This window comes from Saimiri boliviensis, chromosome 4, assembly GCF_048565385.1.
Source record: "Saimiri boliviensis isolate mSaiBol1 chromosome 4, mSaiBol1.pri, whole genome shotgun sequence".
Classification (NCBI taxonomy): domain Eukaryota; kingdom Metazoa; phylum Chordata; class Mammalia; order Primates; family Cebidae; genus Saimiri; species Saimiri boliviensis.
The window spans coordinates 30,569,017-30,586,584 of NC_133452.1; the positions used below are offsets into that span (position 1 = coordinate 30,569,017).

A 17,568-nucleotide genomic window follows, 5' to 3' on the forward strand; every position below is an offset into this window, starting at 1 on the left:
TCTGGGAGTTCCTATTTGAGACTCAAAAAAAGGAGGGACCATTCTGGACACTCATGCCATGGCTGACTCTGGAAGAAAGCCAGACCCACCTACCTTCCCCCTGCCTTGGGGCTCTGCCCGTCTCCTAAATAATGGTCCCAGTGGGTTCCAGGAGTACCATCCTGCCACAGCCACAGAAGGGCTGTAGCACTGCTGCCTCGGGAAACTCCCAAGTGCTAAAGGGACTGTGAGGTCAGAGGGAGAAATTCACTGAAGGCAAAGAAATCAGAAACCTTCCAAGTTGGGCAGCATTAATTTAAGATTTGTAAATGTTTATGTGCTGACAGCTGAGTACTTGTTCATTGTAAACACACACACGCAATCATGTTCATTGTAAAAGAAAAAAGCAAATAAGAAACTTAAAATCACAGATTATATCACTACATAGACAAAAATACAGGGAACATTTTCATATCTAGTCTTCTTAAAGCATATTTCTGCAATGTGTATATAGCAATGCAAGAATAAATTATTTTCTCCAGTATGAACTACTCTCTGATAATGAAGAATTGTTTTAATACACTAAATACATAGACGTTAGAACCATAATATGTCTGAATTAAAAGGCTCAGAGTTACAAACTCAACATCATCCTTGAGGCAGTCACAGAACTCATCACATCATGGTGCAGGGTGGGTGGCTGACTGCTGGCTGTCTAGCAGAAGGAAAAGGGGTGTGACCTCACTGTCTAGGGATTGGGGGAGCCCAAGGAATCAAGCCAGGGCCTCTAATTCTACCTCTGCCTCATTCACCGCACAGAGCCTTGAGGGAACAATAAACAATACTGGAAACTGTGCATTATTCACATCATCTGCTACATGCAATCTCTACTCCTCCATGCAAAAGGAAGATAATCAACTTGAGCAGAGTAGATTATGTTGTTAAACTCTGGGCTATCTGGGCTACAGAGTGATTCACTCAGCTGGCATTACAATCCAGGCCTTTAATGACCTGTACAATAAAAATATAAAGGTTTTGATCTAATTTCCCACCTACACCCCCTCAAACTTAAAAAAGCATCAACTAGGGGTTCTAGATTTGCTATTGTTCCTCATTCATCTATGAGTCCAGGCACTGGGCCAGAGTCCTGGCTCTTTTTTTTTTTTTTTACTTTGAGGTGCAGTCTCATCCTGTGGCCCAGTCCGGAGTGTGGTGGCGCGATCCCAACTTAACTGCAACCTCTGCTTCCCAGAGTCAAGCAATTCTCTGCCTCAGCCTCCTAAGTAGCTAGGATTACAGGCACTCGCCACCGTGCCCAGCTAATTTTTTGTATTTTTAGTAGAGATGGGTTTTCACCATCTTGGCCAGGCTGGTCTTGAACTCCTGACCTCATGATCCACCTGCCTCAGCCTCCCAAAATGCTAGGATTACAGGCATGAGCCACCGTGCCCGGTTGAGTCCTGGCTCTTTTCCTGAGAAGCTGTGTGACCCTGTGCAACTCACCTAACCCTCTATGGACCTAAGTTTCCTTGTCTGCAAAATGAAAATGCTATAAGGAATCAATGACCTCAAGCTGGAGGCCTGCAACCCTTGAAAGGCCTGTGACTTTTTAGCGTTTCCAAAACATCAGCACGTAAGGTAGCAGCTACTATCTAAAATGTAGTTGTTTCTGATATTACACCAGCCCTTGCTCAGCAACTGTGGATGGAAATTATGCCTATGGTTAAGTTTTTAAAAGGATGCAGTTAATGCATATGCAATACGTAGTTGGTTTTCAAGTCATGCATGCAAAGCGTTTTGCTCAGTGTCTGGCCCCAAATAAGCATCATTAATTCAACTACTATTCACTGAGCATCTACTAAGTGCTAGGCGTGGTTCTAGGTTTGGAGATACATTCATCAATAAGAGAGAGAAAAATCTCTGCTTAGTTAAACTCACAATATGATGATAACAATAATGTTAATAAAAGTATGGGCTATTAATTAATGTATGAACTAGTAGTAGTATTTCATAAGCAAGGATTCATATAAGAAAATATGAGACAACAGGAGTCTTGAGTTGCAAAAAAGTTGAAGAACCGCTAGAAAAGATGATCCCAAGATGCTCTTCAGCTCTAGTTCATGAGCATAGAGAACTTACAGAGGTGAAGAAGTGTGGCCCTAAGCTAAGCTGACCCCGCCTTCTTATCCAATGCCCACGGTGTTCCATAGTGCAGGCAGCCTCACTAGTTGCAAGAACCCTCCTTTGTCTTTTTTTTTTTTTTTTTTTTTGTCTCCAAGTTACCTTTGAAATTCTCATAATTACTTAAACCTCAAGAAGAAAATAGAGGTCTTGAATCCCTATGTGTAATCATGTTTAAGCAAGCTCCTCATTAAAAAGTATCAGCATTATATTTTTAAAACTTTGAAAACCAACTCTATCACACATTCCTTTGCGTAGCAGTCCCACACTTCCTTTGGTTTTACACTGCCTTGAAAGAAGTGGGAGTAGCATAAGGCCAAGGCCCCATGTCTAAGTTCTGAGCAAGAGGATTATCAAGGACAGATTGTGTTATTTTCCTAGAGAAGTCACTCTTCAGTCATAAGCCAACTGCTCGCCAATCGGTGGCAGGCTTCTCACTTAGAGAAGCAATGTCTGGCTTTCAATTATACAAGCCAAAGCAACAGAATAAATGTCAGAGATGATCAATGGGATACAATTGTCACTACAAATAGAGTGTTCATTAGATCAATAAGGATGAAGACAGTAGTAGATGTGGGAAGTCAGCAACATCTGATGTGGACACAAAATACTACCCAAGGGGAAAGATCAGTGGGTAATTGTTAAAAGCATGTAATCAGAGTCTTTAAGGTCTGAAATCCTCTCCATGCCTCTGCAGGGTGAGAGGAGAGCACCACTGCACCTATTCTTGTCTTGGACTTACTCCCAAACCAAATCTCACAGGTTTACCAAGACAATTCCTGGACACAGTTGTTTCCCATACTCTTTGGATGTCTAATTAAAATTTGGTGCTCAGTGAAAAGACTGTGTTTGTCACTTGGCCCATTTAAATCACGCCTGTAATCCCAGCACTTTGGGAGGCTGCGTTGGGAGGATCACGAGATCAGGAGTTCAAGACCAGTCTGGCCAACATGGCGAAACCCTGTCTCTACTAAAAATACAAAAATTAACTGGGCGTGGTTGCGGGCATCTGTAGTCCCAGCTACTTGTGAAGCAGAGACACAAGAAGTGCTTGAACCCGGGAAGCAGAGGTTGTAGTGAGCTGAGATTGTGCCACTGCACTCCAGCCTGGATGAATGAGTGAAACTCTTGTCTCAAAAAAAAAAAAAAAAAGTGAAATATTGAGGCAATTTTTGTTGTTGTTCTAATCATAGAGAGTTTGTTTCTATTTCTGCCTCTGGCAGGAGAAATGCTATGCGTGACCTCTGATGTCCTTCCATGGTTTTCTGAAATAACCAAAGTGAGACTGGGAACATGACACATGAAACCAAACATGCATTATGTCAGCATAACGGTGAGAGGGAAGACACTATCAAATAAACATCCATTCAGTAAACAGGAAGTACAGACGTTTAGTAAGTAGAAGAAGAGAGTGTTAGAGTTATCTGAGAAATCCACAGTTTTTGCTACCTGACAAAGAGGTCAAATAGGAAAAAAAGCACAATATTAAAGACTGGTCACTGAAAGGAGAAATGGGGAATTGTTGTTTAATGTGTATAAAGTTTCCATTTTGCAAGATGGAAAAAGTTCTGCAGACTGGTTGCACCACATTGGAAACATACTTAGCAGTTCTGGACTCCACACTTAAAAATGGCTAGGATGGTAACTTTTGCATTATGTGTATTTTGCTACAATTAACTTTTTTTAATTGAAAGAAAACCAAAACTAAAACCATAACTAGAAAAAGCACAGAAGAGCTGGTGATGAATCAAGACACTACTTCTTAGAACTCTGGGTGTGTCTGTCTTCTCCATGCTCGTGAGCCAGCAACAAGAAAATATAAGAAAAGGAAACAAAATCTGCCCAATTAATACACCAAAAAAAAGCACTCTGCCTTTTTCTTTTTTAAAGCCTTGACTTTGAGACATGATGAGAAAATATAACAGGTACACATGGAAAAGTAAGACACGATGACACTGTTATCCAGTTAAGTGAAGACAATCTAACCTGAGTGCTTTTAATGGCTCTGTTAGCTCATGTTGGGGCTAAAGTCCTGGGGGTGGTTGTTCTTGCTGATTCCATCAAGGCTGCATCTGTGAGATGGACCAGACATGTGCTCACTCCTGCACCCATCTGTCTGCAGCCTGCAACTATAGCGCTGCAAGAGGGATTCGGAGGACCAGCTCAGGAGACCACAGTATCTGAGGCCTCCATGTAGCTCTGCTAGAGTTACTGATTAAGTTGGGAAAAGAATGGGGAGAAATTAAGGAAAACTGTTAATAGAAGGAGTCTGGCTGAGAATACAAATGAAAATATTTTGTGATAGGAGGTGACCAGGAACAGCTGCTGGGGGGTAGCTGTTCCCACCCTAGGCCAATGGATGATGTATAGGGTAGGTAGCCAGTCCCAAGAGCTAACCCTAGGGCAGAGTGTCTCAGAATAAAAGGTCTGACCCATTTGTGGGCCCTGAAATCAATTCCAGCCCACAGTGGATTCCGGCCAGTATTTTGAGAAAAATGAAAATGCAAGTGAACAGAATATGTCAGAGTGCATTGCACATAATGAGTAAATATTGGCTGGGCACAGTGGCTCATGCCTGTAATCACAACATTTTGGGAGGATGAGGCAGGAGGATTGCTTGAGGCCAGGAGTTTGAGACCAGCCTGGGTTAAAAAAAAAATAGCCAGACATGATGCCATGTGCCCATAGCCTTGATATTCTGGGCTGATGCAGGAGGATCCCTTAAGCCCAGGAGGTCGAGGCTGCAGTGAGCTAGGATCACACAATTGCACTCCACCCCGGGTGACAGAGTCAGACTGTCTCTTAAAAGAAAAAAAAAAAACAAAAAACAGTAAATATTGTCTTAGGCACCGTGTGTGCATGTGTGTATGTGTGTGTGTTTGTGTGTGTGTGTGTGTGTGTGTGTGTGTGTGTAAAACCCTAGAGCACCTTCTTGGCCAAAAATTCCCTGATGCCCCTGTACTCTGTCTTCTTCAATCTATGTGTTAAGGAATCATGATAAACAAATTTTGGTTCTGTCACATACTTACAGTACTAATGAGTTATTTCAAAATGGTGATCAGCTGTCATTTGACTTCAGATAGTCAATATTCTATGGAAATGATTTATTTTATCATTTTGTTACCATTCCTGTCTACTGCAGTAAAATCTCTACTACTCCAAATTATTGGGGAAAACCCATTCTAGATAAGCAATTTTCCGGGCTCTAGAGGTGGTTTGATTCATACATACTCCCTCTCTCCTCCCACCCCCAAAGACTGCCAGCTTTCCAATCTGCCTGCTTTCATTTATGGTGCTTTCTGTACTTTAAAAAAGACAGTCTCACTGATAACACCAGCTGGCCAGTTGGTGCCTTCTTCCAGCTGATAACCCAGCTTTCCTGGTCTCTCCAGTGCAGCCAGGGCTCTTGTTTGTTGATGGATGCTGCAAGTCTGCTTCTTCATACAAAAAATGTGATGTATGAAAATATTGTACCCATTTGAGGACTTGGGATTATTCTGGACACCCAAGAGTACCAAAGATTCATTTGAAAATTGAGGCTTGACCAACCTGAATCATCCATACTAAATCCTCTCCCATTCAAAACATGCTACCCTAACATTATTTTCAAAGATAAGATTTTTTTATTTTCTCACTGTAACTAACAATCAATTATTTATACACTTTCCTTCATTGTGTTACCCCCATTTCCAACCTGAATGCAAGCACTGGAATCAAGGACTTGGCAATACAAATGCTCCTCTCCCTCTCTTTCTGGTGGGCCGCATGCTTGGCAATGCTAATCCATATACTGCTTCTCTGCAAGTTAGAAAAAGGCATCTCTTCCTTAAGACCTGTTACTTCCATCTGTGGAAAACTGGTGTAATAAACTGTAGGAAGTAGAAATGTTCCTCTTCAAAGTTTCCTATCTTGTTTAAGAAAAATTAATATGTGTTAAAATAATGGTTTGTCTTAAACACTTTCTTCAAAAGCCTCCTTGCTTTTTGTTAGAAGCCCTATCCTATGTAGCTGTTAGACATGCTTACAGGCACGTAGTACATCCTATGTCCTTGTACTTTAACCAAGACACCTGTGCTGCATGTGCTCACAGCATGTCCCAGCTCATTGCCTATGCTGCTTCCTTATTTGGACTTCCTTTTTTGCTCTCCATTGCTTTTACCTGTTTAGAAAAGTTTCAAGTTATTAGCCAACTGGGTGTTAGTTTAGATTGTGAGTTCTGGCCCCAGCCAACAGAGATCAGACACAGCAGTAAGGACAACCCCAAATGCATAAGGAACAAATATATCTGCTTTCCTTTGTTCATTTTACTTTCATGGCAAGATTGCTAATAATACTTCCTGCTTTGCTAAGAAATCCTTTGTCCCAGTACTAATTTTTTTTTTTGTGGCACCAAAAAGAAAAATGTTATACATAACATAAACTGATACTGATGAAAAGGGACATTTAACTGCTATTGGCTAGAATGCTGTATTCATCAACATACAAAACTCTGATGTCTGAAACAGAAATGGCACCTGCTTAGAGTGGTGTACACCTGCCTCATGGCAATGGCCCTTGTCCGTGTCCAGGACACATTTCCTTTATCACGTCTTTTCATTTGCCTATTTTTACCCTTCCTTCAAGGCCAAGTTCAAGGTTCACCTTCTCCATAAACATGTGGCTCACGTGATCACCCACTGTCCTTATCTGACTTGACTTTGTAGCCATTGTCCTGTAGTCGTCTTTGAAACTGTCTTCTCATTAGAAGTGTAGGTCCCCCAAACACAGATCCATGTGTTAAATACTTTTGTACATACAGTCCATGCACGTAGTACTCAATAAACGTTGGTAAAAGTTTTAATATAATGAAACAATAATAACACATTTTTTTTTATTTTGAGATGGAGTTTCACTCTTGTTGCCCAGGCTAGAGTGCAATGGCACTATCCCAGCTCACTGCAACCTCCGACTCCCAGGTTCAAGCGATTTTCCTGCCTCAGTCGCCTATGTAGCTGGGATTACAGGCACCCACCACCATGCCCAGCTAATTTCTGTATTTTTAGCAGAGACAGGGTTTCACCATGCTGGCCAGGCTAGTCTCAAACACCTGACCTCAGGTGATCCACCTGGCTTGGCCTCCCAAAGTGCTGGGATTACAGGCATGAGCCACCACACCCAGACTACTTTTTCATTTTTCTTTAAAGAAACATTTCAGTTAGGCTCACTGACCTAGGTTAATCTTGTAATAAATAAAATAACTGAATATATTACTAATACTATATGGAGAATTCCTTTAAATAATGAACAATGACTTGTTTTCTTCTGGAAGAATTCTAAAGGATCCAGTCTTTCCTCTGTTACAGCTCACTCTCTACTCAGGACGGTTTGAAGAATTCCAGAGCACACTAACAAAAAGCAACGAGGTATTTGCCACTTTCAAACAGGAAATGGACAAAGTGAGTATTGCTTATCACCAACAAAATATTGACATTTTCTGTTTTGACAGGCAAATTTCCTTTTTCTCTCAGTAAGACATTTTGGTGCATGTCATGAAGTAGTGAAATATTTATAGGTTACGAATGAGGTTAGGGCCATATTTTTAAATTGGTAAGCATCTAGTGAATGAATCTTAGCAAGAGTCCAAAATTTCCAAGATACACTTTCACTCTGAGGAAGAATAGTTCTTTATCTAACCCCATCTAACTAAAAAAGAAAAAACAGACCAGAGCTAGCAACTTAACATTATGCTGTATATACTGAAGTCAAAAAATACCCTTGTAAGAATTTTTTTAAAAAACAGGAACAACTTTTATACAAATATATAAAAGTAGAATGTTAGAATAGGAAATATCATCTTACATGAGCCTTCTTAGAAAATAACTTATATAACATGATTTAACTGACAGAGCCTTGAATAAGAAGATGAAAGTCTGAATTCAATTCTGGTGTGTTCTTACTCATCAGGTAGTGTCGGACAATTCACCTAACTTCCTGAAGCTACCTTTTTTTTTTTCTTTTTTTTTTTTTTTGAGATGGAGTTTTGCTCTTGTTGCCAAGGGTGGAGTGAAATGGTGCGATCTTGGCTCACTGCAACCTCTGCCTCCCAGGTTCAAGCAATTCTCCTGCCTCGGCCTCCTGAATAGCTGGGATTACAGACATGCACCACCACGCCTGCCTAATTTTATATTTTTAATAGAGAATGGGTTTCATCGTGTTGGTCAGGCTGGTCTCAAACTTCTGACCTCATGTGATCCATCCACCTCAGCCTCTCAAAGTGATGGAATTATAGGCATGAGTTACCATGCCCAGCCTCTAATTTGTTTTAATCTATGCAGATACTGCTTTCCCTGCTTAACTCACAAGACTGTGAAGTTAAATTAATGTATTTTGGAAGGAATTTAACTTTTTACAAATATTTTTCAAATATAAGGTGCCAGTATTATTATTGAATGTGATGTTTAAAGCTGTTCAGTGTTTTCCCAGTACAGAATCAGCATCAGAACTGTGTTTCTGAACAGGGATTGGTATTGACGGTTCTGAAGTGTAGAAAAAATCCTTTAAAATATATTTTTTAAATACTATGATAAATTTTACAGTTAAATGAGCAACCTGAAGAATACTGACACTAGTTAAATGTTAGTTTTCCAACTCCAGAATGGAGCTATCCATTTTCTTAAATGTTTTTTTAATTCTAGCATTTTAAAATTGGAATAAATAGAACAGGAAAAAATGTTTTTACTTCAAAATTACGTAGTTTTAACCGTGAAATAAATATTAAATTAGGAGTTCTTAGTCTGGGGTCCATTTATGGACTTTACTAGTTGGCCTGAGAACTCCCTAGAAATTAGCACACACAAAAAAATGATGCACATATATACATTTTTGTGAAGTGTGGTCTCATAGATTTTGCCACATCCTGAAAATGACTGATGATCTGGCCAGGCATGATGGCTCAGGCCTGTAATCCCAGCACTCTGGAATACTGAGGCAGGTGGATCACAAGGTCAGGAGATCAAGACCATCCTAGGTAACACAGTGAAACCCCATCTCTACTGAAAATACAAAAAATTAGCCAGGCATAGTGGCACACGCCTTACTTGGGAGGCTGAGGCAGGAGAATCACTTGAACCCCAGGCAGAGGTTGCAGTGAGCCGAGATCGTGCCACTGCTCTCCACCCTGGACAACAAAGTGAGACTCATCTTAAAAAAAAAAAAAAAAAAAAAGATTGATGATCTTAAGAAGTTTACAAACAATTGGCCAGATGCAGTGGCTCATACCTGTAATCCCAGCACTTTGGGAGGCTGAGGCAGGCAGATCACTTGAGGTCAGGAGTTCAAGACCACCTGGCCAACATGTTGAAAACCTGTCTCCACTGAAAATACACTAAAAATGAGCTGGGCATGCTGGGACATGCCTGTAGTCCCAGCTAGTCAGGGGGCTTAGGCAGGAGAATCACTTGAACCCAGGAGGCGGAGGTTGCAGTGAGCCAAGATTGTGTCATTGCACTCCAGCCTGGGGACAGAGCGACGCTCAATCTAAAAAAAAAAAAAATTACCAACTACTAACTAGATTAACATATGATCAATTAACATATGATCAATTAAAAACCTGGCTTTCCTATAGGGCCAGGGGCTGACAGTCAGGCCCAGCCTCTGACCTCCATGGGTACCCAGCCTCAGCCAGGCTGGCACCAAGCAGCAAGTGCCCAGCTATGTTTCATCCAGGAAAACTGCACCTGCATACATGCCTAGTTCCCCACTTCACCCAGGCAAAGAAGAGATCCTACAACCAAGAACGTGAGTAGTGTCAGGTTCAAAAAAGACAGGTTGCATTTTATTCACTTCTCACTTCCTCGAACTCAACCCAGGGCCTGGTGACCAGCAGACACTGCATATGCTGCATTACATGAAATAAAAGAATGACAGCCCCACTCTTCTGTTAATTTACTTCAGTATTACTCTACCTCTCAGAACTTTGCTATCCCCATTTATAAAATGGGGGTGAAGGCCGGGTGTGGTGGCTCACACCTGTAATCTCAGCACTTTGGGAGGCTGAGGTGGGCAGATCACGAGGTCAAGAGATCAAGACCAGCCTGGCCAATATGCTGAAACCTCGTCTCTACTAAAAATAGAAAAATTAGCTGGGTGTGGTGCTGCATGCCTGTAGTCCCAGCTACTCGGGAGGCTGAGGCAGGAGAATTGCTTGAATCCGGGAGACAAGAGGTTACAGTGAGCTGAGATCACGCCACTGCACTCCAGCCTGGTGACACAGTGAGACTCTGTCTCAATAAAATAAAATAAAATAAAATGGGGGTGAAAATAGAACCTTCCTTGTGGGAGTGCTTCAAGGATCAAACAAATCATACATGTAATCACAATTTTGGGAACTCTACCTCACTCTACCTTACTGTAAAGACCCAGAAAATACAGAGGCGGCTTTTGTGCAGCTACTTCTCAGATATGCCCAGGTAGTATCAACATTTTAATGGCTAAAAAGGCCATGCTAGCTTTCCCACTATGATAGTCGTCTATTCAATAAATATCCTAGGTTGCAGGCATATTGATGGGACTCAATAAAGATATTCTTCTTTTAAATGAAAGAAAAAACAGTGATCAAACCATGTGCCCCTATGTCATTTCCTTTTTCCTGAATTGGCTGAGGTGCAAATAAGTTTACTCGACACTGCCCTAGATGGCTCAGAAATCAATCATGACTCTGCAGCAATCTTCATTCTTGACACTGAACATCTGTTTGTTTCAGCAGCTGGTAACAAAAGGACTTTTCCTTGTGTCACATATGGCGCTAATAGCTTCCTTGATATTAACTCTTCAAGCTTAACACTCACATACTCTAATTTCTGTAGACAACTAAGAAAATGAAGAAGCTGGAAAAGGACACAGCCACGTGGAAAGCCCGGTTTGAGAACTGTAACAAAGCTCTGTTGGACATGATTGAAGAGGTGAGGAAGTTTTTCCCTTAGCTTTAAACCCTCTGCCTAGTCAAAATATTCATACTCATAATATAATTATTACCTGATAATAGTATAAATGGTAATGTTTGGAAAGGAGCTAAGTTTGGGGTTGGGGGATTTGACATTTTAAATTGTAACAAATATAGTAAGAGCAAAGGTCATTTGGAATCTTGATGAATCCAGACTCATCAAGAGCTTTGTGACCCTAAGTCACAAGCTTACTTGTTGATTCAATAGCTGTACCCAGAGCAGCTGTCCCCTTTAAGGGCTGTGAATTTCTTAAAGGTAGGATGAGTGCCTTACTTTATTTTGAATTTCTCCAGTGCCTGACACATAACAGGTGCTGAATAAATTAATTAGTTGATTTAAATATACTGCAAGAAGACACCAGCCCACATGTCCAGTTCATGTGCTACTTCACAATATAAACAGATGTGGAGATACCTCTTTTGAATTCCTCCAACAAACATTTAAATACTGATCTCATGCTAGGTTCCAAATAGGTTTTGAGAGTCTAAAGGCAATACACGGCCCCTGATCTCAGAGGTAGGGCTTACAGGTGAAGGTCTGAAAGGGACAGAGTAGCTCAAAGATGAGGTGAAGGAGTGAGATAATTAGGAACATTTTCATGCACAAATACACCAACATTTCTAGAGAAAAACTTAAACCGTTTGAGCAGCCAGCATCATGAATTAGTATGTGGTGGATTTCTATGGTTATAATTACTGTTCTAACAATTCTTCCCAAATTGCAACCAATTCCAGAGAAATATACTTATTACTCATCAACATAAATCAAATGGCTGCTGGGATTAGCACATAGCAGTTTATTCATAGAATAGATAAGGAAGGTATTGCTGAGACCCACGTCCCAATCCATCTCATTTATCTTGCCAAAAGTCTTGTTTCTGCCTTCTAAGTCTCAGAAGCAGAAAATTCATCCACTCTTAAGATTTGAGAGGTTATGGACCAAAGCAGAAGGAAGCCTCACCATCTTTCTTTCCGAATGAACAGGTTACGATGATTAAAAAGCTACCAGTCGGCCGGACGTGGTGGCTCATGCCTGTAATCCCAGCACTTTGGGAGGCCGAGGGGGGCGGATCACAAGGTCAGGAGTTCAAGACCAGACTAGCCAACATGGTGAAACCCCGACTCTACTAAAAAATGCAAAAATTAGGTGGGCATGGTGGCTCGTGCCTGTAATCCCAGCTACTTGGGAGGCTGAGGAAGGAGAGCTGCTTGAACAGGGACCCGGGAGGCGGAGGTTGCAGTGAGCACTCCAGCCTGGGCTACAGAGACCATCTCAAAAAAAAAAAAAAAAAAAAGGAACTGATGTCCATGATCAAGCCACTGTTCTGTGGCCAAGTCCCAGAGCCTAGTAGACAAATTCTGGGACAAACGGGTTTGCTTGTTTCCAGGGAGCATCCTGGACATTTTGCTTATCATCTGTGTGCGTGTGTGTTCACATCACAGAAAGCACTGAGAGCTAAAGAGTATGAGTGCTTCGTGATGAAAATTGGGAGGCTAGAGAACCTCTGCCGTGCTTTACAAGAAGAGAGAAACGAGCTCTACAAAAAAATCAAAGAAGCGAAAATATCTGAAAAAGATGGCCAGAGTCAGCATAGCTCTGATGAAGAGCCAGAGTCAAATGTCTCTGTGGATCAAGAGATCGACGCAGAGGAAGTTAATAGTGTCCAAAACGCTGTGAAAAATCTGGCCACAGCCTTCATGATAATTCATCATCCAGAGTCAGCCCCGCGCCAGTCCAAAGAAACCCAACCGGAAATGGGCAGAACCCAACCGGAAATCGGCAGTTCTCAGGAGAGTGGTGACGCCGCCCTCAAGGAGCCGGAGCAGCCCCCTCTGAACCCTTCAGGGGTTTCAGAGTCTCCTCTGCCTCCCCTAACTCCCCGGGCTGAAGCCGAAGGAGGCAGTGAGGCTGAACCTCCCTCCAAAGCCAGTAATTCCCCTGTCGGATTGGGAGCAGAAGGCCAACGCGAGGGTCTCCCCGATGGCGCACAGGTTGATCAGCGGTCCCGGAAGCCAGAGGCAGAAGCTTCCGGTCAGGCACCACAGGCTCCCACCGAGGCCTCCCTGCAGGGAATGGAGGCAGATGTGCCTGCTCCGGCTTGCACAGCAGAAGAGCAGGTTGCAGCCATGGTGCCTGCATGTGAGCCCAGTAGGCAGCCCCCACCAGCAGCAGCAGAGGGGCTGCCAGTAGGGGCCTCAGCAGGGCCCCAGCTGCCCAACGTGGCTGACACCAATCTGGAATGCGTCGACTAAGCCTCACTATGCCTTCGGAGGCTTCTCCCTGACTCTTTGCATCTTCAGCATAACAGATGGTCTTCTGAAAAAGGCATTAAGGACTAGAGATGTCAAATGAAAGAGAATTAGGATCAAGACATTTTTTAATGTTATCTAGTGCACATTCATTCAGCCTTTGCTATTTGTTCTCAATTTATAACTGATTTAAAGCTTTTCTATTTAACACTGGTTGACAGTATAATTTTCACACATGGCAACAAAACATACAGACAGCAAATTTATATTACTTTTCCGTTAAGATAAGTTTCTTAATCACCAGTAAGATTTGATGTTTAAAGACTTCTGAAAATGTGATGTTCTGCTTATTTGGATATATAGTTTAATAAGTTCCATGGTAATTTATGGATGTCCACGTTACATTTCAACTATACATATACATAATATATGCATATTTATGTATATGTATATGTATATATGCATATATAGATGTGTGAATATATACATGTATATATTTTATATATGTATATATAAATTCATCATTATACATTTCTCTCACCCCTTAATGCATTTTTCTCAATGCAGAATATTGAGATGCTAATCAAAAAAATGATCTCTTACTTGCACTTGGGACTGTGGTAGACTAACACTTTATAAATTTGAACTGAGTTCAGACTGTAAGTATTTAGGCTATCATTATGTTGGGCAAAAATAAGTAACCCAATGGGAGATAAATGAATTCAACCCGTTGATCAAATGGCAGAAAAGCAATTAGACTACAATCTGTGCAGACAGCACGGACACAAAGATGGCCACAAGGGACCCAAAACAGAAAAGAGAAACACAAGCTCACCTCTTGGCAGCTGCTTCTCCTAAACTTCTCAGCCCATTGCTTTGCCACCCCGTCATGTGCCGAGGCATCCCATTCCAGGCATCCTGCAAGGAAAGGGCTGGAGGTGGAAAAAGAGAGCTCTGGATTAAGGGGTTAAGGGGCCTCACACTAAGAAGGGGCTGTGCTTTGATCCCCTGCCTCTTGCACTACTGATGTCTCAAGACAATATTCGTCTCTTGCTATCAGATGCAGCCTATTTCTAAAAGCTTCTGCTCCTTCCTTCAAAATTTCTCCTTTGCAGCAGGAAATTACACCTAGCCCTCATCTCAATTAATGCTAAATAAACCTATTGTTTTTCCAAAACAAATCGACACTGGGTCTCAATATATTTTTTGCCGTGAGGATTTCTCTCTAGGCCAGAAGTAGAAAACAAAAAAAACCAATGGATTTTAATCAAAATGATTTGAAATACAGGTGAGGATTCAGGAGAAGGCAAAAGCTAGAAACACCTGGGGTTGTCTGCATGCGTATTAGGTTAACATTGTTTGGTAAGAACCTCTAATGATACTGAAAGTATAAATTACTCTACCTAAGGTAAAGGGTAACTGCAGTAATGAAACAGGAAAGAGAGGGAGAGAGAGGAAAGAGAAGGAAGGAGGGAGAAGGGAAGAAAGAAACAATGTCTAATCCAACCCTATCTTAAAAGTTGAGCTCAAGTAGAAAAATGGATAGAAACAAAATTCTCCAGTACTCATCCAGGAAATCATTCTTTAATGTTGCATGTGGCTGTTTGCCAAGGCACACAAAGCGCTTGTAGGCAGCAACCATATGCTACAAGAATTGTAAACTGCATATAATTTGTTTGAGGTAGACATTGAGGATAATAACAAAGTTGCTAGGCAGGAAAAAAAAATCAGGAAAAAAGCTTGTTGCTATTTGAGAATCTGTGTATTTTTAAAGGCTTAAAATATTGTAACCACAGGGTATCCAGCCAAATTCAACATTGCTGCAAGTCTTAGAGATTTAAACATTCATTTGATTCAGAGCTAAATATTCACCATAATCCAAGAGGGTCTCCTTCCCCACTATTTATAAAGGCAGAACATCCAAGAATGGAGTAAGATTAGTCATAGCAAAGTCTTAGTCTGAATGTTTAGCAAGACAAACAGGCAGGAGAGGAATCCTAAGGCAGTAAATCAAATGTTCTAAAACCCAAAGTTCATTATTTTCATCCAAAAGACTTTCACAGCGACACATTACTCACAACCATGTATATCTTGGACAGAGTTTCAGATGAAATGACTTGCCTGAAATTTGTAAAGCTTAATCTAGGTTTTGGGGGAATTATTTTAATATTCAAAGAATGTTTTATTATAGTCCTTTGTGTTAGAATTTAGCATTATTAATTATGATAATAAATCATAAAGGCCTAAATGCAGAAGGAATATCTATTCTTTATCAAATTTATGTAACTATTTTTTAGAAATGCCATCTACTTTCTAGAAACACTAAAGTTATTGGTGTCTTCTAAATTAAATAACTATAAGTTACATATCTATTAAAAAGATACTTGTCTTCCCAAATTCTCTAGTAGTTATTTTATTTTTCTAACTTTCATCTATTTTTATTTTTGTTACTTCTATGTTTCAACAATACCTAATGAAAATTATGGTTATATTCTGTAGTTAATTGAGTTTTGGGTCACTGAGTAGAATTACATGTAGTCAACACTTTGAAAACATTGGAGTGTGTGTGTGTGTGTGTGTGTGTGTGTGTGTGTGTGAGAGAGAGAGAGAGAGAGAGAGAGAGAGAGAGAGATAATGAAGCTACAGTTAAAAATCACTGAGGCCAGGCGTGGTGGCTCATGCCTGTAATCCCAACACTTTGGAAAGCCAAGGTGGGAGGATCACTTGAGGCCGGGAGTTCAAGACCAGCATGGGCAACACGGTAAAACCCCCATCTCCACAAAAATTTTTTTTAAAAATTAGCCAGGCATAGTGGCACACGCCTGTGCTCCCAGCTACTTAGGAGGCTGAGGCAGGAGGATCACTTGAGCCTGGAAGGTTGAGGCTGCAGTGAGCCAAGATCATGCCACTGTACTACAGCCTGGGTGACAGAGTGAGACCCTGTCTCAAAAAAAGAAAAAAATGTCACCGAGGCCTACAAGAGAAAAGCACTGGAAACGGAGTGCCCAGGCTGATAAGAAAACAAAACCCAGACTCCTCTGCCTGGCCATGCAGCTGTGGGTGGACAGTTCTCACATGGCCAATATGTTTCTCAGTACCAGTCTCCCATGAGACTACATTTCCACAGGCTTCTCTGCCGTGCGTCTTCTTGGAGGAAGGGGGGAAGTGTAGAGGTGTCAGGGCGTTTTTCCTCTCTCCAGTTCTTTTGACTGCTCCAAGAATGTCATCAAACAAGACTCAAAGAGGCCCAGCTGCTCTGCCTTTTGATTGATTCTTCTCTCTCTCAGTCCACACTGACTTGGGAGGGGCTTCTCAAACACCGCATTTCCTAGCATGCTGTGAGAAGAGGACTGTGAGCTAAGGAGGGAGGAAAGGTAAGACCTGCTCATCAGGCTGATTGTGCTCCTTTTGGCCTGGTATTGATGTACACTTTTTAAATACCGCCTTTTATGAGATTATAAAAGTAACGCGTGTTCGTTGTAAAACTGACGCTGCTTTTCAGCGTCAGGAACAGGAGAGGGAGATGGCTTCAGAACAAGTTTCTCAGCCCATTCTCTTCTAACCAGTAGTAAAAGCCAGTATTTACAGAAAGTAAAATACTTTAAAATGTAAAGAATTCGCTAATGGAAGATATGGCATGAAAATAAGGATTCTGGCCTCCAAAGTTCATTCTCATCATAAACCGGCGAGGAGGGTTTCACGGGCAAGTGGGACATAAGGGTTCAATTTTCACAAGGTTTAAATAATTCCCATTTCTGTATTTTAGAACTTGAAAATTAAAGTTGTCATTACATCAACCATGAGAGCACTCTGTTGGAACAGAAGCTTTCATGTGATAATAATGAAGATTTTTCTCAACCCTGTTAAGTTGTATCCTCAATACTAAACTTAAATCTCTTTGGTGATATCTCTGGATAGAAGTTCTACAAATGCTAGCTTCTGTCACATGTATGTGTGAATGCATACACACACACACACACACACACACATGCCCATAATACAGAGGTATAAAATTTGACCTAAGTCTAATTGTGGTCTCATAGATGAGTATTTACACCAATATTTTCTCTCTCTCTCTCTCTCTCTCTGTCTCTTTTTTTTTTTTCTGAGACTGAGTCTCACTCTGTTGTCCAGGCTAGAGTGCAGTGGCACTGTCTCGGTTCACTGCAACCTCCACC

At 41.3% G+C, this 17,568-nt stretch overlaps 1 protein-coding gene across 2 annotated transcripts in view; it reads left to right on the top strand.

Moving 5' to 3' along the window:
• TXLNB (taxilin beta) overlaps positions 1-15,802 on the top strand; it is an 87,976-nt gene extending 72,174 nt beyond the window's left edge. For both annotated transcript variants that reach the window (XM_074397383.1, XM_039467941.2), the window contains exons 8-10: positions 7,503-7,595; positions 11,004-11,099; positions 12,584-15,802. In XM_074397383.1, coding sequence (XP_074253484.1) covers positions 7,503-7,595; positions 11,004-11,099; positions 12,584-13,393 — 999 coding nt within the window. In that variant the 3' untranslated portion in view covers positions 13,394-15,802. The remainder of the gene's footprint in view (positions 1-7,502; positions 7,596-11,003; positions 11,100-12,583) is intronic.
• The last annotated feature ends 1,766 nt before the right edge of the window (positions 15,803-17,568 follow it).